General features: G+C 29.0%; 1 protein-coding gene across 1 annotated transcript in view; it reads left to right on the forward strand.

Annotated features, from left to right (window-relative positions):
• The first annotated feature begins 2,622 nt into the window (after positions 1-2,622).
• Positions 2,623-24,444, forward strand: part of LOC135931833 (G2/mitotic-specific cyclin-A-like) — a 29,063-nt gene continuing 7,241 nt past the window's right edge. The window contains exons 1-3 of the mRNA XM_065469138.1: positions 2,623-2,804; positions 22,882-22,988; positions 23,164-23,592. Of these exons, the coding sequence (XP_065325210.1) occupies positions 2,750-2,804; positions 22,882-22,988; positions 23,164-23,592 (591 nt within the window). The 5' untranslated portion in view covers positions 2,623-2,749. The remainder of the gene's footprint in view (positions 2,805-22,881; positions 22,989-23,163; positions 23,593-24,444) is intronic.

Consider the following 24,444-nt stretch of genomic DNA (forward strand, 5'->3'; position numbering starts at 1 on the left):
CATCTCTGGACAAATTTTTCATATTTTCTTTCATTTCTCTAATTTCACGTAAAATTATAGATTCCTCGATACTTTGTCTCAAAGTATTATCTGTTTTATAATTTTTCAAAATTTCTTCTGGTTTTTTACTTAAAACCTCAGAAATTTTCTCTTTAAATTCAATCACAATTGAATTTAATTTTTTATTGATATCCTCCGATATGTCAATATTTTGAGGAACATTAAATACTTCACCAGTATCTAAGTATTTCTCATATTTATCTTCAACATTTTTTTACTATTTAATTTTTTTAATTCTAACAAAATTAACTGTAAACTACTTTTAATATCCTCAGAAATATCTAAAGGTTTATTACTATTTAGATCACCTAATTTAATTATTTTATAATTCACTGATCTTTTCTGAATTTTATTAATTAATTGTCTGAAACCAATTAATAATATATACAATATAAAAAAAATGAAAGCTGTAACCACACTATTGGTCACATCCAATTCATTAAATTTCTTATCAAAAATTTTATTAAAATTATTATTAAAATTTGACATTTTATTAATACTATGCTTTTTATAATTATCATTAAAATAAAAAGCCATTTTTTCATTAATTACCCAAAATTTAAAATTTTATCTTATATATTTCTAATTTTAATTCAAAAATCCTACTATTGCGTTGTGTAATTTATAATACAAAAAAAAAATTTCTTAGCTTTATTTATCCGGAATCCTATTATTTTGGGGAACCCGGTCCTAGAAAATTTTTTCTTTTATAATATCTAAAATTCTCTTCACAAATTAAATTTTCTTATTTTTCCCTAATAAGTGTTCACGAATCCTGGTCACGGCACCATTTTTATATTTAACAATAATACTTTTAAATATACTCTTTATTTTTCTATTTCCATAAAATTAAATATTCACAGTAAAATTTTCGTTTTTTTCAATATATTTCACAAAAATCAATTCATTTTTTTTATATTTAAAAATCAATCCGCGATTCAATAAATATTTAATTAACAATCAATATCTATGTTATTTTTCTAATTATCAACTATAAATTGATTGACATATATTTATAATGTTAAATAAATGTATTATTATTTGATAATATATATCAAAAAGTTAATTAAGCTTCAACTGTTAATGATAAATTAATATTTAGTGAGTGATATTGATATTCTATTTTTAACATAGGATTTGATTGCAAGCTGACAGTGAAAATGTAATTTATATGTATTAATCTAATCTAATAATTAAAATAGTATCATTTAATAAAAATTTTAATAGTCTTATTAACTTTTAAATAATAAAATTAAATCTATATTCTACTTATTAGAATTATAAAAGAAATCGTTCAGGGGGCAATCAAAACAATTTATTTTTACTTCAAAAGGATATTAAGGAGCCATTAAAAAAAAAAATTTGCTTCAGGGGGCTATTCAAATTTTTCAGGGGGCTCGAGCCCCTGCACGCTCTTCGTGACGCCACTGCCTCCTCGCCATTAACGACCACGACTAATTATTAGCTATTTTAATATAATTAACGACTACGACTAATTATTAGCTATTTTAATATATATTGTTTTATTATTTTTATAAAATTGTCACATCGTATTTATTAATTGATTAATTCGAATGTTCCATTCTTTTTTATAAAATATATAATAAATAACATTTAATACAATTTATTACACTAACGGCTATTTTTACCAAAGAAATCTGACAAGCCGGGTTAATGAATTTAAGCTATAGCATATTCCCCCCCCCCCCCCTCCCCCTCCTCCGAAACTGAGCTCACCAATGAAATCAACACTAATCTAAGTTGGTCACATTATAGATGTTGAATTTATCCTAATGTTTAATCTGTTCATTATTTAACCATAAATTTTAAATATATGTTTAATGTAACAAGTAATAAATAAAATATTTTCTAAAATATGATGTAAGTTTTACCATAACATTTAAGTATTTAATTTAATGAATATTAAAATGATAAAAAAATAAAAGTATATTAGCTAAAAATTTAAATACCTAGATGCAATTGGTCGATAACAAACCCCGCTATCATTTAATTTTTTTTGTTCATCAAAAGAGATTTTCGCATTTTTTGTTCACCGTAAAAAAATGAAATGAAAAATTTTCGATTTGTTAGCTATTGTCTCAATAATGTTTATAAAATTAGAATTTGATTACATAGTGTTCTAAAAATTTAAAGAGTATTGAATGAAGAATAATAATTAAAATATTTATTAAAATGTCAAAATTTAAAAATAATTGGCAAATTCAAGCTGATAATATTATCTTTGATAAAGAAAATGCTATTAAAGTAAATGCTCATAAACTCAAATTAAAAAATTTGGACAATGAAAAACAGAATATATTACCTAACAAACGACAGGCCTTGGCAAATTTTGATGAGAATAAAGATTATCTTTTTAATGACCTAAAAGTATAATTATTAAGTAGTCTTCAATTATATTATATATATATATATATAGATTGAACAGAATAGGGCTAAGAGCTATAAAACTTCAAATTTTAATGATCAAAAAACCTCCAATAGTAATAATATTTCCCATTCTCAAAACACATCCTCCCCAATAATAATCTCACTAACTGACAAATTATCAAACACATATGATATAAAAGAAAATGTGAGTTACAATTCAGAAAATTCTCAAAACACATCAGATATAATTAATTTCAATAGTTTAGAAGTATCCTATAATGATGATAAAAATAATGTGTTGATGTTGAGCTTGACAGATGATATTTCAGAATACCAAACTTTAGACTCATTAAAAAGTATTTTTATTTCTGAAAAACAATCCATTTTTATTGGCTATATTTATGAATAATTTAGACTATTTAAAAAAATCTATAATAAATCTGTCTATTCATTAATAATTATTAAATTTAATGGGTAAGACTAATAAACTTTTCATGGTTCTTATCCTATTATAATATTAAAATTGGAAATAGTACTATGTGTTAAAAAAAACTTTATATATACTATTAATATAATAAAATATAAATTTTTGACATTTAATGACAATTTTGTTTAAGCCTGGCCTGGATTTATTTAATTGTTTTCATATGGCATTACACAATTTGCTATTTGAATTTACTTAGATGTTGGTCTACCCTATTATATTGGGCGCTTGCATTTTTTATGCAGAGGCTTATCTTTGCCTAACCATGCCAGTTTTCTTTAACCAGTGGCTAAGAAACCTTGCTACCTCAAATATATATTTATATGTGTAGTAATACAACTACTAATTTATAAACAACATGACTACTAATTTATATTTTAATTTATTTCAAACATCAAATTTATATTAATTAATTTTTGAATATTCTATTTTAATATATAATATCTATAAATTATATTTTATTAATTTATTACATTTCTTTCAAACATTTTAAAGTTAGATTTCTTCAATAAACATCTTCGTAGGTTTACGGTTCCTTGATAAACAACACAATGTGGTATTTGTGTTTGTATTTGCTTCATTCACTGGCACAACCATTTCTGTAACTTCCAAAGAACTTTCATGATTTGGGATAACTAAACGATTTCTTAACTGATCTGCATGCTTCTGTAATGTTTTCTCGGAAGATTCAACAATATAAGAGTAAAGTCCTATTCTTTCTTTAATTACTCTCTCTCTTCAACCATTGGTATTTTCATTATTTAACCATATAGGTTGTGAGATTTCAAATTCTCTTTCCTTTGAATGTAAATCATGATGAAGGCTTTGTCTATCATTGGCCCTTACTATTTCGTGTTCGGCATTTGGTTGGACCCAATCCAGACTTGTTTCCAATTGCCTCCCAAACATAATTTTAGGAGGAGATCTCCCTGTGGAGCTATGCTCTCGCAATCGGTAGGTTGTTAAAACCTGTGTCATAGCTTCTTCGGGATCGCTAATTGAATCTCTCGTCACATAATACCGACCTTTCAAAGTTTGTACTGTACGTTCAGCCATTAGTTTTTGGATTATAGGGTGCCGAACGTATATGATGTATGTTATTTAAATCACAATACCTACGGAATTCCCCAGAAAGAATTGTGGTCCATTGTCTGACACAATGTATTTGGGTATTCCAAGCCTAGCAAACCATTTTTTTAGTCGTTTTATCATAGCATCAGCAGAGGTATTCTGCATTAGATCAACTTCTAACCATGGTCTATTTTTCTGGCATCCAGAACATATTTTGATAAAATTTTCTATATCAACTTCACATCTGGGCCACCAACAATACAATCTAAAAATGGATTTCATTACATTTTCCCCAGGATGTCCCTGGTGAATCATTCCTAACACTGCATTTCTTAATTTATTAGGAATAACCAATCTCCCATTCCATTCTTTAATATCACGATTGACAGAAAGTTCTCCTGTCGATTATAAAAATTAACTATTTCTTTATCTTTATGACGATCAAAGTTTCGCCAACCTTGCTGAATATGTATTGCTACTTTTTTAATATTAAATCTTGCTTCGACTCTTTTCGTAGAATATTTTCTGACAATTGCATATCATCCAAATTAATACTTCGAATATCTAAAGCATGTTTAGAATCTTGATTCTCTTCCGAAATTTCTTGGTGTTTATTAATCAAATCTTGAATTCTAGAATCTAGTGTTATGCAACATTTTTCTTTTTAAATATTGTTGACCAAATTGCGTACTTGTTTAATCATAACCTGACGAGGCATTTCTAAATTGAGTGCTATAATCCATGGTAATCCGAAAAGAGGCACCCCAGTTGTATTCATTATTACCTTTGATAGGGTCCTTGTCTGTGAACCTTGACTTGGGTCTCGCCCTTAACGTCTAACGGATGATCACCATATGCAGTCAATGGACTGGTTGGCCTAATTTTTGGTCGTCCAATACTTGTCCATATATCAATTCCTATCAATGACGCTTGTGCACCAGTGTCAAAATCAAATTCAATATCTAACCCATTTATCTCTGCAGTTAGTTTTGCTCAATTCTCTCGATTTTGTTGAATCTACCAAATATTATGAATAGAATCACTTGATGACACTCTTATATAATTTAAATTCTTTGATTTACAGCAAACTGCAAAATGACCAATTTTTTTACATTTATTACATGCCGCATTTCTAGCTGGAGATCTCACTTCTCGGTTATGAATAAAACCACATTTATAACATTTAAGTTTATTATAATCCTTATCATTATTATATTTGTATTTATTATTCTCTTTATCAAATGTATTATTATACTTGACTTTATTATAGCCTTTATCAAATGTAGTCGTCGTTTTAATTGGATGTTTATAATTATTATCATTATCATTTCTTTTGTTATTATCATTTATCTTATTAACAACAGGCATATTTTTATTTGCCATTTCTTTATCTGCTCGCTCAGAAGCTAATGCCAGATCAAGAATAAATTGAAAAGTCAGTACATTATTATCTCTATCAAGACCGTCGGAATATAGAGCTCTAAGATCTCTTTCCAATCCCGGTCATGCTAACCATAAACTGATCACATAAACGCTCGTCAATATCATTAAGATAATGACAACGCTTGCCAATTGTTCTAATTTTATCTGCAAATTCAGTTATGGTTTCAGTTGTTCTCCGTAATCTAACGAAATCAAATCTAGAAGCAAAAGCTATTGACGTCGGTTTAAATAGTTTAAAACATAATTTCCTTAAAAGATAAAGTTTCGATCGAATCAGGATAACAAAAACGGTCCACCAACTCAATATTCTTATTGCCAAAAAATGTTAAAAATATATCTTTATATTGACATTCAGATGGGCTTACGTTTTTTAACCGAAAACTGGCTTCCCATTGAGAAAAGTATCTATAGATTGAAGTATCCAACTCGAATTTATCAAATTTAATCGTAGATAAATCCGCTTTTTTTTGAATCTCCATTTAAGGAATTATTTTCTCCATTTAAGGAATTATTATCTCCATTTAAGGAATTATTTTATCCATTTATCGTCGCCATTTGTAGTAATACAACTACTAATTTATAAACAATACGACTACTAATTTATATTTCAATTTATTTCAAACATCAAATTTATATTAATTAATTTTTGAATATTCTATTCTATTTTAATATATAATATCTATAAATAATATTTTATTAATTTATTACATTATGATTAAACATGACTCTGAAAATTTATTATGTTTGGTTATAAATTTTTATTAAATGAAATTTTATCCAAAAAATCTTTAGCCCCTCCACACCTAAAAACTCCATAACTCTAAGAAAGTATTTTAAAACAATATAAAAATAAGGATGATCACAAGATTATCAAAATGTACCCATTCCACAATCATAATCCTGTAATTTTTTATAAGCTTTTTACAGGGTTTGCCATTTTTGCCAAGAAACTCTTATTATGAGATCACAAAATATGTATACAACTTTTTTATATTTTGTCATCATTCAAATACTTACTTTTCTGAAATAATAAACAATTTGAAAATATAAAAAAATGTCAAACACCTATTTTTATTATTCTTTTGAACAAATTCTCATTCAAAAGCAAGGATTTATATATATTCCTCTACATGAAATAAATATCCTTCACAAACATTCTTGAACTGATATCTGTAGATTTAAAAGTAGAAAAAATATTATGCAATAATTTTATCAAAATGTTAAATTATTATTTACCATTGTATTTGAGAATATTCCAACTAATTAATGCAATTTACATTTTTTTATATCAATGAATATATTTCTTATTACTGTGATGACACAATGATGGTTATTTTAGAAAAGAAAATTAGTTAATGCCATTCATAACCTCCTTCATTAACAAATTTTGAATATATATTACTTTCCAAATCATATATAAGGCAAAATTATACCTGTGATATAAAAATTTGAGTATTCTTTATTATAAAAAAATCACAACTTTCTTTTTATTCAATAAGATTATAGACTTTCTTTTTTTTAGAATAGATTATTTCGATTATTTTTTGATATATCATTTATGCAATATTTAAACTGATATTCTGCTAACTTTTAATGAAAAATTTTAAATTTGGTTAATTTTTTTTATATAAATGTTATTTTGAATATGAATTTGTTTGAAAGAACGATAAAAATAGGGGTATTGAATTATTTTAATTATTTTTTTATGTGATATCAAATTGAATGATAATAAATATATAAAAATGTGTGCTTTCATAATAAGAGTTTCTGTGCAAAAACAACAGCAAAATCATTATGAATAATTTATACTATTTTATTTATTAATTTTAGTCAACTTAAATTTATTATCTAAGTGATTATTTAAATATCATAGTTTTATAATTCTTCCTTGATTTCAAGTATGGCTCTAACTTAACATGTGTTAATGAGAAGTCTAAAAACATTTTAACATCTTTCCTATTTTTTATGGACATATTCCCTCCTATCAGTAAAACACTTTTGCAACACTGAATATGCATCCTTCTAATGTGCTGGATATGGAATATAATAGTATTAAAGTTTTGTGCATATTTGATGAAAACATTTCCATATTTTTTAATTTATTTGTCATTAATATTTAACCTGCAAAAATTGTTAAAAATTGCCGGGGCTTGTAAGCAACGTAAAAATTTTACGGGTTTTCTTCGATGACTGATGTGTAAAGACATAGGTGGGATGAATTTCGGAGCTTAGAGATGACACCCCGGTCACCGACAGACTTGGACAGCCGGGTGCTAAGGACACTTGTCCATTAAACAAAAATGAAGGAAACAAATAAAAAAATATGAATATGAAAGCTAGGGCGTTCCCTCCAAGCGACACACAACTTGCAAGACTTTAGTAACCTGTATACAGAAAAATTAGCAGCAAAATTTTGGCCAACGTTGCGATTAAAAAGCTACTGATTATTCTAAAAATTTTATATTATTAATCAGTTTGGTCTATAGTATAAAGATACGCTTTTCAAACTGGCTATTATCGATAAATAAAATTCTTGAATAATATCCACCTAGAAATATAGCTTAAAGTATTTACAAATATATAGTTCTTAATGGTATGTTGTTTATAATTTACACTGTCTATACAGGATTTTAAAATTAAGATGAAAGTCGTGATTATTTAGTAAAATTGATATGGATGTATATTTAAAAAATCAAGAATTAGCGAGTATTAAATGATACGAAGGGATTCACGGGAGGGGGACTCAGTCTTGGGAACTTTATAGACAAAAGAATTTAAACTTGGTGGCGCGATCGATAAAAATAGTTTTGTCTCGATGAAATATTAAATAAGTTAATGGCATCTGAATCAGATGTAAAAAGTGCGGTAGGCTAATTAAGAGATGTGATAAAGGCTTATCAAAAATATGACGGTGGTATCAGGAGACAAGTGTATCAAGTAACATTCTTTAGTAGCAATAGATCTTATTTTTAAAAGCGCGAGTAAAGGTAAGGGAGAGTTTACGTCAAGGCTAGGATTTAAAATAGAATGAGAGCATTATTAAATTCACTAAACACTGGCCTTACGAGTGACCGAGGATTCCCAATCATTAAGCTTAGGGGAATGAGTAACTGAAGAAATCGTTTGTCACTAAGATTTTCAGTGGATGGACAAAAGGTATCCGGCATATGTCTCCAAGGTTATTGACGAGATAGAGGCTGTAAATAAAACAACCAGGCTCCACAAAACCTAGACCAGTTTACTTAGAATAATTAACATTGCAGCAATTTCGACTCCACCCAGGACCTAGACCCGCCAACCTAGAGGGATTATTAATATGCCAGGCAAAAGATATTTTAATTAGATTTCAGTGATTCCAGAATTTATTATTGAATAACGACATATATAAAGAACATTATTTTATAATTACAAAATTAGTTACATTGTTATACCCAAAATGCGCCGATAGCGCTGATGCCAATACCAAAAAAATAATAAGGTAGTATAGTATATTTATAGAAAGAAGCAAAAAATTAATTTATCATTATTATCATTTTCTATTTATAATCTGTGAAGTTTATAAAAGTAAATTTTTTTTATTAATTAAAAAATTCTATTATAATATTAAATATTTAAATAAAAATACAATTTCATAATTGTTTTCCCAAAAGGGACATAATTATATTTAAGTGTTTATATTTGAATTTTTTGACGTATATATATATATAAAGTTTCCTTAGCTTCGTTTGTAAAATACAGAAATTTGTTGCTATTTGAAAACCTATAGGTTATGGCGAAAAATGGTCGTTTGTGAAGTCATTATTGGAATAAAAGGAAGTTGGAAATTTTTGTATTTATTGACCTTTTTGTTTCTGCCTGGGTTAGCGGGTGAATATTGATGTTTGTGGGGAATGAAGTTACGCGGTCATGCCATCAGGTCTTAAACCATCTGCGTAAAATAAATTGTTGATTCAAAATGGTTTGGGATGTGGGCGGCTGTTTAACCTATTATATGATTTATTTCTGTGTGACGTGGGTGTCACCATTGACTGTCTTATAATAGATTTTTAAGGTTACGACTAGGGAGTGATTCTAACCATTTGCGACCACCAAGTCTCTTAGTTGATTGAAGTAGTTGAAGGCAATCGAAAGGCGGATTGAATATATTGAGTGGAAAAAAGTTTAAAGCACCAAATTTAGTAGGTAACTGGGCGAGTGACCAATTGAGTGGATTTAATTTTTTTCCAAAAATATTTTGAATTTATTCTGAATCTTTGATTTGAATTAGTTTTTTTTAGAAAAAGTATGATGAACCGAAAATATGCAAAATTTTTGTTATTTATAGGTATTTAGTATTTATATATTGAAAATAAACATTGATGTGCCGGTAAATGGTATAGGATATGCTTTGTTATGAAAACTTTTGAAAATGTTATGGCGTTCTTCAACTTAGTGAACGGGGACTAATAGGGTTAAACTATCAGGAGCGATGATTTTATAGCCTTCCAAATTTGGTGGCTTGTTTAGAAAGCATAATTCAGTTTTATTTATGCATGAGGCTGGTAGCTTGGGAATTGGTTTCTAAATATTTTAAAGCGCTATAGCCGGGCCCACAGATTTAAATACTAAGGTCTAAGTTGAAATTCTGTTTGATCTGGGAAATGAGATGATGGATTTCGAAGCAAAATAGAAGAGGCAGGCGCGTACGCAGCGGGGGGGGGCAGGGGGACAAATCCCCCCCCCCCTCCCCAAAGCCAAAAAAATGCAGATGCCGGATTATATTTTTCAAAAATATTATTGTTAATATTAATTTATATTTGTTAATATTTATTCTTATCTCATATATACATATATATATATATATATATATTTAATTACATTTATTTATCACATTCATCTACTAAGTTATTTTATCAATCAATTTCGATTTCAAGTTTTCCTTGGCGTAATTTACCTATTATTTTCAAATTTTAGTGGCGTAATATTTATCTAAATTTCTAATAAAATAATAATTATCTCTGAAACTCCTTGTCCAACAGGGAGAAAAATTGCAAGCTTGTCCAACGAGATCGAGTCTCCGCCACAGTAACAGCTATTTTGGAGTTAGAAGAGCTGATTATTAATGCTATTACTGAAATATCACAATGGCTTGAAAGAAATATTTCCTCAGAAGCAAGAAAATTATTTTATTCAATACTTATTCCAAATTTTTTTTCTCATTAGAATGTATTATTTAATTATACAACTATTTTATGTAATACTTTTAAAAACATAACATTGACTTGATTAAGAAAATGAGAATAGCGGAGAGCATTTTATTAGAACTCAAGGAAATAGAGCTAGTGTTGTTGAAGAATTTCATATTTTATATGTTATTGTTGAGTCAAAAGCAGAGCTATACGTGTTAAATATTTGTCCCCCTCGACTTGCAGCAAGCAAGCTCATCATCAAAAAATTAATATAGGATCAGTAGAAGAGTATTATAAAACAAATGTCCCCTCTCCCAACCTTTTTCATATGGTGATAGAAAAAAATATAAATATTTGTTATATTTTTATCATGAAGATGTTAAAATATCTTATGATACCTTATTAGCTGAATAACTATGATTAAAAGATTAACTATGGTTGATACAGTCCCAAAAAATGCTATGGATGCTTTTATTTCAAACACATTTTAGATTATACTCCCAATTATTAAAATGGTTATATATATATTAGCAGCTCTTTAGTAAACTAATGAGAGAACCTTCACTTTTTTAAGAAGAATAACAGAGCCTTGCAGAGGTACCATTTGCAGGACCAGGCCCAGATTTTTTTTAAAAATTTTTTCCGGCCCGGGTTTTTTTTAAAAAAATTTTCAGGCCCGGCCCGGCTGGCCCAGCCCGAATTTTTTAAAATATATTATATTTATTTTTGATATTTATAGCTAATAATGGCGATTTCAAATATTTGGTTTTAAAATATACAACTCGGCTCGGATATTTTTTCTTAAAAAATTTTCAGGCCCGGCCCGGCTGGCCCAGCCCGAATTTTTTAAAATAAATTATATTTATTTTTGATATTTATAGCTAATAATGGCGATTTCAAATATTTGGTTTTAAAATATACAACTCGGCTCGGATATTTTTTCTTAAAAAATTTTCAGGCCCAGCCCGGGTGTTTTTAAAAAAAAAAATTACGAGCCCGGCCCGGGTATATTTAAAAAAATTAAAATACGGTCCGGCTCGGGGGCCGGGCCTGCAAGTCTGTGAAAAACATACCTATGAAATACAACATCTGAAAGTAGATTGAATGATTTGGATCTTTTGAATATTCATAGACATTTAACGCCAAGCAAGGATTGATAATTGAAAAATTAGCTCAAAACATACAAAATACAATTATTCCTAAGAAACTTTTTGTGTATTAATTTATATTTACAACATTTAAATTTTTTATACTTTATATATTTTAAAAGCTCAAAAAATTCAAATTTCAATTTTGGGTCATTTAAGTGATTCATATCGTGGGTTATATTCACTTTATATTTTATGATTCACATTTAAATGCCGGTTTATATATATAATTTTTTAATTCACATTAGTTTAAAATTGTGTATTAGAAAAGTTATTAATCCTAATAAATTTATGCTTAGTATTTTTAATTAAAAATATTATTTCTTAAAAAATTTATTATCCCCCCCCCCCCCCCCAGACCAAATTCCTGCGTACGCGCCTGAGAAGAGGTCCTAATGGATCCCCTTGTTATATGCCTTCTTGGGACAGAATCTGAAAAGTTCCGTTTTCTAAGGCGTTTGAAAACATTACATGCATTCAATAAATTTAGAGTAGCAAGAAAAAGTTTCATAGAAGAATTTTAATATCACGTTTACGTATACGGAGTCATGTGGAGGGTTTTATCTGTAAATTCTTAAGTATGAACCGCAATTTCGCAACCGCCCTTGATCCCACAACCTATTTGCTAAGAGTTTATTGATACGTTCGATGATGAATTTTTAGCGATTAATTTTCTGAAAAATTAGCCTACTCCAATGGGACTGGTACCACCACCTGGCTTGGTTAAAGCGATTAGACATGCTTCGAAAAGGATTTGGTGAGTTTATATAGGGATGTCCTTATTAAATATGTTATTACAAAAAGTTTGAAACCTTGATGAGAGAACTTTGGGAAGAATTTTGAAACCTTGAGACAACTATGTGTAGAATTTTTTAAATTTATTATATTGAAAATAAGAAAGTCTGAAACCGTCAACGCCAACTGCTGAATTTTTGTAAACGAATTGATAGTATCAACAATTTAATCACTGGTAAAAATTGTAATTGGGGGATTGGAGGGATGGGTGGATTCTCTATGGAAGCCTCGGAATGCAGCTGTTTCAATATTAGTAATGTTTTTTCTTTAATAGGAGAAAGTCGGTTGTCTGAAGATATAATTATAATTGCTTTGCTTATATCACCTTGATCTATTTTATTTGATATTATTTTGCATTGGTGTGTTTAATCATCTAATTGCTTTTTATTGTTATGAGTGTCAATCATTTGAATGTCAAGATTTTTTATTTGTTTTCTTTCTTTCTTTTATTTGTTCAAGTAACAAGGTCTCTATGTTAACTGCGAGTATAAGACATTTGCGAGAGAAGGTTAGTAAAGTCTTCTCATGATTTTAAACAATTTATGTTGTCATTAATTTTTATGATTAATTTTGCGATAAAATTAGAAATTAGGCTTTTAGATTTGTTGGGTAGACGCATCAAGGTCGGTCCCTTTTTCCATTCAAAATATCTTTCAATAAAATCTGTTATTATTAGAATGAATATGGCTCAATATTATTTACAGATACCTCCCGGGCCGTTTAATTTTTTTAAAATTTACCCGGGCCGAGCCTGAAATTTTTTTTAGAAATCCGGGCCTGGGCCTGAAATTTAAAAAAAACACCCAGGCCGGGCCGCATATTTGACACCAACGTTTATATTAGCTATATTAATTAAAAATAAATTTAAAAAAAAATCAGGGGTCAGGCCGGGTTTGAAAATATAAAACCCGGGCCGAACCGAGAAAAAAAAATTCTGGCCAGACAGTGCAAATGGTACTTTTGCAGATCTCTGATTATTTATAAAGGGTTTGAATATTGATATATTTTCTGTGTTGGAGGTTTCTGAGAGAAAGGACTTGTCATTCCTTTGTAATTATGGTTATATGAAAGATTGGTCTTTGTCAGTTTGATTAATTTAGCACAGAAGATACAAATTAATGACATTAATTTTTCATTACAAAAATTATTTATTTCTTTATATGACTCTGAATATGGTTTTAAAATAATTGTTTAATTAGTATTTTGATTTTCCTTTTTCATATTAGTGGGTATGTGTTATGTGGAAGTGGTAAACTACTGATAGGGGGGACCTGTAATTTGGAGACATCTAGACAATGATGGGCCATGGATTCTAAATTTATTATCCAAAAGATTACTATAAAATACTATTTTATTCCACTTTTGGATACATTTTGACTCAAATCAATGAATGATTTGTGATTCATCAAATGGCTCTATCAAATTTACAAAACGATTACGTCTGAGCCATTCCATGTCAAATTGATCAAAAAAGGCACATTTTCGGCCAACCCCTTTTAAAATTGCTAAAAATTTCTGGAATTATTTAGACAGATAAAAAACGAGTAAGCCGTTTATTTTATCACTAGTACACCTGGTTCTCGAGATATAGGGGCTCATAGGTGCAAAAAAAGACATTTGAATCTATAAAACTTTTAAAATACTTATATCACAAAACTATTTATAGTAAAAAAATATATAATATATCATTTTATAGGTAAAAAAAATCTCTAAAGGGCTATTACAAAACAAAGATTGGTACCAATTTAAGCCTTTAACTTCCGGTTTACCTATATTGCTTTGCCTGTGTTTTTGAGAAAAAAGGATTTTGTTTTCGAAATTTTTTTTTGCTTTTTATTTAGACACCTTTTATAAATATATATGTAAAAAACTTGGCGACGCTATCTACCCTTCCGAAATATACATATTAAAAATATTTAAAATAAATAAAACTTTGAGTGTTCCTTTCTATTTTTATAAAAAACTTTTAAAATACTATAAATCTATTTTAAAAAAGAAATAAAATTTAGAAGGCATTGTGCATTCTTATTGTTTAAAAAAATATATTTTGAAAATATTATAATAACGTAAAATAAATATACATAACATAAAATAAAATAACAAAAATAAGAAAAGTAAAAAGATCGGATAGGGTTTTTCAGGTATCGGCCCGATCCGATATTTTTGGAAAACGCTGAACATCTGTGCCGATCCGATATTTAATATCGGTACAGCCTACTTATATTTTAATTCCATGATTAAGCTTTTCAAAATTTTATGAAAGAATATTATTCTATTAAAAAAGTAATGTTTAAAATAATGATATATTAATTCATCTTTTTACCTATGATTTTTTAAGTTTGAACTGCTGGATATTGAGGTTGAAATATTTGCATTGGGATATAATTTACATTTGCAAAGTGTAGACTTGGTACTATTAATTTTCTTTATTGGTTTAAAATATATCAATTTAGGGCCAAGGAAGGGTTAAATCATCTTCATCTGAAGAAGTAAGTACTATGAACATAATATTCTTAAAATAAATTATAAGAATAATAATATCATTATTATTTGCTTTGAATTTTGATTGAACATTAATTTCGACAGAAAATTTAACAACGAGAATTCAAAATAAAAATGAAGGAAGTGGTTGATATGAATTAAAACTCAGTTTAAATTATTAATATTAAGAATTAAAAAATAAATAAAACTAATTTTATAAAACAATAAAATATATTTTTCTTTTAGTTGATATTTTTAAGAAAAAATATAAAGTAACGTTTTGCGTTACCGTTACTCAAAAAAAGAAACGCTTACCGTTATTCGTTACCTCAAGAAGAAGGTAACAAATGGCGTTCCTTTTCTTCAAAAAACTAACGTCGTTAATAATGACGTTACTTCACAGCACTAATTATAAATGACACATCAAATCTGATATCATACTGGCAGTGCCGGCTACCCAAGTTAGTGTGGATAGATGTTTTTCAATAATTAAATTTATGATCTCCTTATAGATATAATTTGAGTGAGACGAATTTTGAAAATATATTAATTGTGCAGCATTGTTATATTTATAAATTAAATATTATTATATAATGTGCAATTAATAAAAATGAAGTTTTTATATATGTGATTTTTATTTTAATTATGAAATAAAAAATTTTTTTTCCCTATACATAATCCAAATGTAGGTTTGAATACAAAAGCGTTCAAATTTTTAGAGGTTCGAACCAAACCGATATTTTTATTTTTTGCGAACCTGAACCTTGAACCGTTATTTTTATCCGAACCGATATTCGTTTCGGTTTGGATCCCTGTAAAAAATAACCTAAAATGAATGAAATTGTAAAACATATGCAATCATAGCAAGATTTATGGATAACACTGATTAAATTTCAAATTATAAAAAATATTTCTCAATTTTATTATAGGTTTCTTTTGAGCTAGGATCACCCGTTGGTTTGTTTTAAGTAATTAGGGGCTTTGTTATTTTTCGTATTTTACTTGTTTTTTTATTTTTTTGGTTATGTTTTTTTGGTAGTGATAATTCGACCTAGGAAACGGCATCAACTGATGCAGAGGTTGTGAGGGTTGTATTATATTTATCTCTATATTGCTATAGCTCCAAAAGCTTGTCATTTTTTACCTTTAATGCATAGTGTGATTTAAAAAAAACGTTTAAAATATAAATGTAATTTATCGACATTTAAAAAAATATTTTTTAATGATAATTTGCCAATTTTTAAAAAATTCAAATTTTTAATAACTTTTATTCTACTAAATTAATTGCTAAAACTTGAAGAAAAAAGAGCCTTAAAATATAAGATAGAGAATCCATAATTGACAATTTTAAAATTTATTTATTTAAAAATATGCAAATGTGCATTAATGGCACAATATGAATAATTTAATCAATGTATTTTATAATAAATAATAGCAAATGAACATAATTACTAATAATATAACCTAAAAAACCCCTAAAATGGGGATGTATAAATAATTTCTCTTGTGTGGTGAAAATGGGATTGCCTACAATTTCGTGGAAAAATACCCCATGCTCCTGGACTACCCAATTTTGCAATCAGTGGAAATGCTGTTCTTAGAATGGCGTCCTTTTCCCCTGGATTTAAATATTTTTTTGATAATCGGCTTACAAGTTCAACGTTATTGATAGTGTTGGTGCAAAGAGAGATGCAAATGGCCATACAGCTGAAGCAAGTCTTTTATGAACTGCACCTTCTCTAGTGGAAATGAAGAGAGGGAGTGAATTATGGGTACAAAATTCATGGTGTAGAAGTGAGGGCCGTTAATTGATAACATCGCCTAGTTCATCTGCTCAATACTATTATTGGAGCATCCACTGTTGGAGAGAAGGAGAGATATAATAGGAGGAAAACCAAAATAAGCGTTAAATGCTTTTTACAATAAGTAATAATTCTTTGAAAAAATGTCATACGAACTATTTATTATTTATTGTAGATACTAATTATGATGTTATATATTATATTAAATAAAATAAGTTAAAAATATTTTAGACTTTTTTCAATTTTAATCCATAATGCGCACTTGGCTTTGTGTACTTAAATTTACTATGCTATAAATATGTATGCAATACCAGGTTAATAAATAAAAAATTTAATTGGGAAATTTATTACAAATATTTAAAGAATGTTTATTTTCAAAAAAACTTATTGGATCATCTTCACAAAAATCTTCATTCAGATCTGCATCATTTTTTATCTTTGTCAGAATTTAATCTGAATTCATAATTTTACCTTATATTTTTTCAGATTTGAACTGCTGGACATCGAGGTTGAAATATATGAATTAGGCACAATCTACAGTTACAAAATGTAGACGTAGTGCCTTTAAATCTATTTATTTAAAAAATGTTTCATACAGGGACTAGGACAGAATTAAGTCATTTAACGAAACAAGTACTATTGAGATATATTATATATAAAACAAATTATAAAATTAGAGAATAAATTAACATACCTTTTTGTTCAATATTAATTAGATTAACAATCTTGACTTTATAATATTCAAAACTAAGTTTGTTGATCTGTATTAGAACTCGGCTTAAATTATTTATAAAATTTTTTAAAAAACAATAAAATATGATAAAATAAAATAAAAGATATTTTTTAAGAAAAATTTAAAGTAACGTTTTGCGTTACTATTACTCAAAAAAAGAATGTTACTATTTTTATATATTATGTTATTTTTTAACTTAAGTTATTTTACCATTATTTTATTATCTTTCAAAGCACATATCAAAAACAAATAAAGTTTTTTTTAAATTTAAATATAAATTTTTATAAAAATATAAAACGTCCCCTTTGTCTAAAAATATTACCTCTATATATCTTTCAAAGACAATAATAATCAAATCTCGAAAACATAATTATAATTAATAATACGAAATCGGTTTTAGTGTTTAAGCAGATGACACTTGCTATAGCACATGTTAAAAATGCCTGCTATGGCAGGCGGTACCGTAGAAAGGCTATTTGTCAAGGTTAGCTTCCAGAAACCTTATTCAGACAAAATGATTACACCTTTAAAATTTTTGTAAATATGCGGAAAAGCATATAAAGGTATAAATTTTTCTTTTGCCGACATACCTTATGAGGTAGAAAAGAGATGGCTAAGTGAGAGATTTAATAAATCTATCTCAATACCTCGGACAAAAAATTCAAACAACCTCTCCATCGGTTATTAAGCTCAATATTAAAATATATTCTAATTCGCAGACGTTTATTGTGTAGCATATAGTAAATCCATGTGAGGATCTGTTAATCGATAAAATTAAATATGTGATCTGTATGTATGGAAGGAAACGATTGGCGGTTTGGATTTGTGCAAGAATTGGCCATGAATAGAGATGTATTGAAAATAAAAATTTTTTTATCTAAAAGGACCAGCAAGTTCTTTTGTTCATCATGCGACACCAGATCTCCTTTTCATACTAAAAAATAATATTATAACAAAAATTAGCTCATCAATTGTGACTGATAAATGATATTATCAAGGTCTCAAATAAACTTAATTTAATGAAAAGCCGAAAATAAGTAGTATCTTTTCCGAATTTTAATTTTATTTATAAAATTAATAAAATAAATTTTTTTAACAAGAATAAGATGATTATAACCACAGCTAAATAATCTCATTTCATCATATTAATAGTGGAAAATTGTATTTATGTTTAAAAAGGGAAAAACAAAAATGCGTAATTTTATATAATAGTGCCATCTTGAAAAAAATTATTTATTTTTAAAAAAATAAAATCGCAATAACAAAAACCCATGGCTCTCCCAAGTTTAAATTTTTTTATAAATAGATATATTGTAAGTAAAAATGCTTTATTTTATATAGGAATTTTTTTTTCTCTTTAGCTTTCACCTTTTCTGGTGGTAAGCTCCTTCAACATCTCTCTCCACTTTATGTTATTCATACAATCTCTTTTATCTAATTTATACTTCTTTATATTGGCTCTAACTTTATGCCTCCATTGAAGTTTTGGCCTTCATCTTTTACGTTTGCCCATCACTTACAAACTCTCAACCTTATTTCCTATGTAGTTCATAGGCCTTTTCATTGTGTGCCCATACCACCTAAGTCTGTTTACCATTAACTTAGTCTTAATAGGCACTACCTTTAAACTACTTAGTATTCTTGTACACACTTTATCCTTTCTTGTTACCCCAGCAATCATCCTCAGCATTCTCATCTCCATAGTTTGTAGACTTCTCTCATCTGATTCTTTGGTTGGCCATGTTTCGGAACTATATAGAATAGTTGGTTGTACTATGGAACTGTAAATTTTTCCCTTTAATTTGTGTGGGATTCTTTTGTCAGATAGCACTCCATAAAGATCTCCACTTTAACCACCCTTGATTAATTTTACTCTTTATCTCTTTTTCTATTGTGCCGTTTGTTTGTATAGTGGAGCCCAAATATTTGCAGCTTTCAATTGCCGATATCTGCCATTCATTTATATAAATACTCTCTGTTTCATCTCCTCCTATCACCATATACTCCTTCTTTTCTCTATTTACTTTTAGTCCGTGCTTTTCTAGAATATTTATCCAACTCACTAATCTTTCTTTCATTTCATCCTTGGATTCGGCAGGTATCACAATATCATCTGCAAATATCATATTCCACGGGACTGTTTGAGGTATAGACTGTGCTAATACATCTATTACTGTAATGAAGAGAAGTGGGCTGAGAGCCGACCCTTGATAAACTCCTTCGGCTATTGTGAAGCCTGCTGAAGTACCTGTTGTGCTACGGACCATTGTTGTATGGCCAATATACATATCCTGTATTATTCTTATATATTTTTCGGGAACCTTTTTGTGGCGTAGCGGTTTTCTTGGGATTCTATAGAAGGCCTTTTCTAGATCGAGTAAGACCATGTGTATCTTTTTGTTCTTTTCCCTGTATTTTTCACTCATTTGCCTAATTGCGTAAATAGCATCAGTTGTTAATCTTCCAGGCATAAAGCCAAACTGAGTCTCTCCTGATTCGATTATGTCTCTTAATCTTTTTTCTATAATTTTTTCGTATAGTTTTAGACAGTATGACATTAGTTTTATGCCCCTGTAATTTTGACAATTGTGTGGATCCCCTTTATTTTTGAAGATAGGAACTAGATAGCTCTGCCTCCATTTTTGGGGAACTTCTTCATTTCCAAGTATTTTATTGTACAGATTTATGAGGAGATGTATTCCATCATCTCCTAGTGCATTAAGGCTTTCTATTGGAATATCATCTGGACCCCTAGATTTGTTGTTTTTCATATGCTTGAGGCATGTGATTATTTCTTGTTCTGTTATAGGTTGTACAAGGTTTTGACAAGAGGAGTGTTCATATAGATGTAGTATGTTGAGATTAAAGTTGAGAAGCTTCTGAAAATATTCTTTCCATCTGTTCATTATTTCTTTTTCCTTTATTATCAATTTCCCATCTTTATTTTTGATTACTTTCCGAGCTCCTTTTATATCCCTAGATTTCTTTTCTCGCTGTTTGGCTAATCTGTATATTTTATTTTGCCCTTCTTTGGTAAGTTCTTCATACATGTCATTGTTTGGACCTAGCCACCGCCTTTGTAACTAATCTCTTGATTTTTTGTATCTTGTCTTGTCATCTGAGTTTTTGGATTTGTACCATATTTTATAAAGGGCTTTTTTCTCCTGTATAGTGGTTTGTACCTCTTCATTCCACCACCATAGTTCTTGTATGATTTGTTACCTCCCCCTGTCAAGCCTAGTGTCGATTTGGCAGTGTATTAATCTGTATGAAAGGTTTGTTCACATTTTTTCACTGACTTATAAGGAATCTATTTTTTCAATGCTGTCATTGTTTTCAATTTACCCCATTTGATGCATGGTTCCAGTTTTATCTTATTTTGAGTGGATTTATTTGAGATGTGTAAATCCATGACTAGTAGCTTGTGTTGCGCGGCGATATCTTCTCCTGGGATTACTTTGCATTACATCTTTTAATCTTCTGCGAGAGATTAGCATGTAATCTATCTGTGTTTTCCTTGTACCACTTTGATATGTTATTAAATGACTGTCCTTTTTCCTATAGTAGGTGTTGGTTAAGGCAAGGTCGAAGGCTTGCACAAATTTCAGTACATGCTCTCCTTCATCATTTCTTTCTCCATATCCAAAACCACCGTGATGCCTTTTGTAGCTATCTCTTGCTTTCCCCACATGCGCATTTAAGTCACCACCAATTATGACTAGGTCATCCTTAGGGATTTCTATTACAGCTTCATCAAGGATAGCTCTAAAGTCATCTTTCTCTTCTTCCTTGCAACCCGTTTGAGGACCAACTGAAAGGATGTGTAGTATTGATTGACCAATGCAGAGTTTTATTTTCATTAGTTTATCAGAGATCCTGTTGATTTCTACTACTGGGGAGGTTGATCCTGTTGACTTCTACTAGTGAGGAGGTTAGATCATGACTGAGGATGATGCCGACACCGTTCCTATTGCTAACAATTCCATTATAGTACAATTTATACCCATCTCCAATCATCAAAGTCTTCTGTCCCTTCCATTTCGTCTCTTGTATGCACGCTATATCAACTTTTCTCTTGTTCAACATTGATGCCAATTATCTCGTCTTACCTTTAAGCGTCCCAATATTCAAACTTGTTAATCTTGTCTTCTTTGTTTTGACCTTTACTTTACTTTTCACAGGATGGAGGTCTACACTCTGCGCGTCGCTTGGAGGGAACGCCCTAGCTTTCATATTCATATTTCCATTTGTTTCCTTTTATTTATTGGACAGGTATCCTTAGTACCCGGCTGTCCAGGCCTGTCGGTGACCGGTATGTCATCTCTAAGCTCCGAAATTCTATTACCATATGTCTTTACACATCAGTCATCGAAGAAAAACTTGAAAGTTTTTATACTCCTTACCAGGATTGAACCTGCGTCCTTCTTCGTCCTTCTGTTTCTAAGCACACATCTAACCCATTAGACCACCCCGGCGATTTTATATAGGAATGTCATCTATTAAAATAAAAAGGATGAGCCAAAAAGTTATCTATTAGGTATGGAATTACTCTGATCCTTTTTTCTAAATCTTTTACTTTTTTTGAATGGTAAATCCTGTAAAATATCATTAAATAAGATTAATAATATAACAAATCACAAAAATGATGGGCTAGATTTTTTAAAGCACTCGATAATTATAAAATTTGGGTATCGATGTTATCGAGCCGGTACTTCATTTCGATTTCGGCCAAAATATAGTATCTATTGTGCTGTGTTTTCTTGATTTTTATCTACCAGTTCCAAATATCGTGCATACCTTTTTATATAAAAAACAAAAATACTAAAAAAAATAGTGACCTAGAATTCTAAGTGTTCAAAAAACGTTGGGCTTTTTTGATTCCCACCATTCTCAAAGGTTAATAAATTGATTTTTTATAAAAGATAACATAAAATGAATGTGCAATTTTCAACTCAAAATATTCATTTATATTGAAATCAGATCATTTGCAAATACCTGGGGATTCACCAAAAATTATCTAAAATAAACTCTATATTAAAAAGTATTGATCAAAAATAAACCAAAACTTAAAACCAATTTCAATTTTTTACTGGGGTCAAATTTTAAAAAATATGTTTATAATTTCTATTCTACCTCCCTCTCCCAAATTGCTTTGAATTTTTTAAAAAAATCAATACTATCTGTTTAGTTTATCGAAATCACATCCCACCCAATATTCTATATTGATTATATATTTCGTATTACCAAGATTTCAAAATGACATTTGTATCAATAGGAATATTATATATCTGATATTATAAAATAATAGATTCACCTATGGTAATCGCCGATTCTGAAATTTTACCATTATCAAATGACATATACAATATTCCTGAATATGCTCAAGATATACTTTTATACCTCAAAGAATTGGAGGTATAATAATAGAATTCATTATTTTAACATTCTTATCTTATACAAATTAAAACAACTACTAGCTTAATCTCTTTCTATCAATTTATAGATATTTCTATTTAATAAGCTAAGCTATGTTATTTTGATTTTTAGTTTTGCATATATCTATATTATTATTACATCCTATGACCCTTAGAGTTTGCACAAACCGCGACCTACTTACATGACCAAACAACCCGACATAACATATATGATGAGGGCTACAGTGGTCGATTGGCTCGTAGAGGTGTCCGTTGAGTACAAATTGCTGGATAAGACACTCTTCTTGGCTTGTTCCTACATCGACCGTTTCTTATCCATCATGGCCATCTCGCGCAACAAACTCCAGCTGTTGGGCACAACCTCGATGTTTATCGCAGCCAAATTCGAGGAAATTTACCCTCCCGACATTAACGAGTTTGTTTACATAACTGACGGCACTTATAGTAAAGAACAGGTAGTCAGGATGGAGCAATTGATCCTCAAAATCCTTTCCTTCCGTGTTGGTCCTCCTACAGTCATCTGCTTTCTCGAAAAATTCTGCAAGCTAGCTGGCCTGCCTAAAACGGTTCAAAATCTGGCCAAAGTAAATTTCATTTTCTTGCAATATGCTGATAGAATATATGTATTAGAGATTTGCTTGGCCCATTAGGATTTTTATACGGATTTCATCTATTAAAACTTTTTGCTCTGCCCGTTAAAATTTTCTGTAAATGTTGCTCAAATTCTTCTAAGTTTGAATTTTTTTTACAAAATTTAAATATTTTTCTCTGCCCGTTAATCTTGTTTAGGTTCCGGACAGTGCAGATTAGAGATCTGCATTGGGTGGGGTTTCCGCCCGGCCATCTAAGTGGGCGGGCGGATGGGCGGGTAAAAATTTTTTAGAAAATGGGCGGGCGGGTTAAAAAAATTTGAAACTATGGGCGGGCAGGTTAAGAAATTTAAACATTGGGCGGGCGGGTTAAGGAAATTAAAAAATTTTGTTCAAAAACAAACTAAAAAAAATAATTATTTAAATGATATATTATAACAATATATCTTTTTTTATTGTACCAATCGTTTTTTTTAAGTGAAGAACATTTACCTAACTATATAATGTATAAACACAACAATAAAACTTTTTTCTTAGAATAAATAAACATTTTTGTCTATTAAAAATTTCTTTTTATGGGAATGTAATAAAACTTTTCTAGTGCTTCTTCCGAACGCGGATTTAGCATTGCTGGAAGATTTTTAGAACAAAGAAGAACATGTTTGAATCCAGAAAATGTCGATTATTATTTTTGCATTATAATTACATATAATATTAATTTTACATTTATATTTTTTTCATAAATATTCAATTTGATCAAATAAATTGTCCATAATTTACATTGATTATTTTTATACTTATATTAATTTCCTAAATTATAAACTTTTTGTAGAGGTGTAATGCTGT

This window comes from Gordionus sp. m RMFG-2023, chromosome 1, assembly GCF_954871325.1.
Source record: "Gordionus sp. m RMFG-2023 chromosome 1, tfGorSpeb1-WG-v2, whole genome shotgun sequence".
In the NCBI taxonomy this organism is placed as follows: Eukaryota; Metazoa; Nematomorpha; class Gordioida; order Chordodea; family Parachordodidae; genus Gordionus; species Gordionus sp. m RMFG-2023.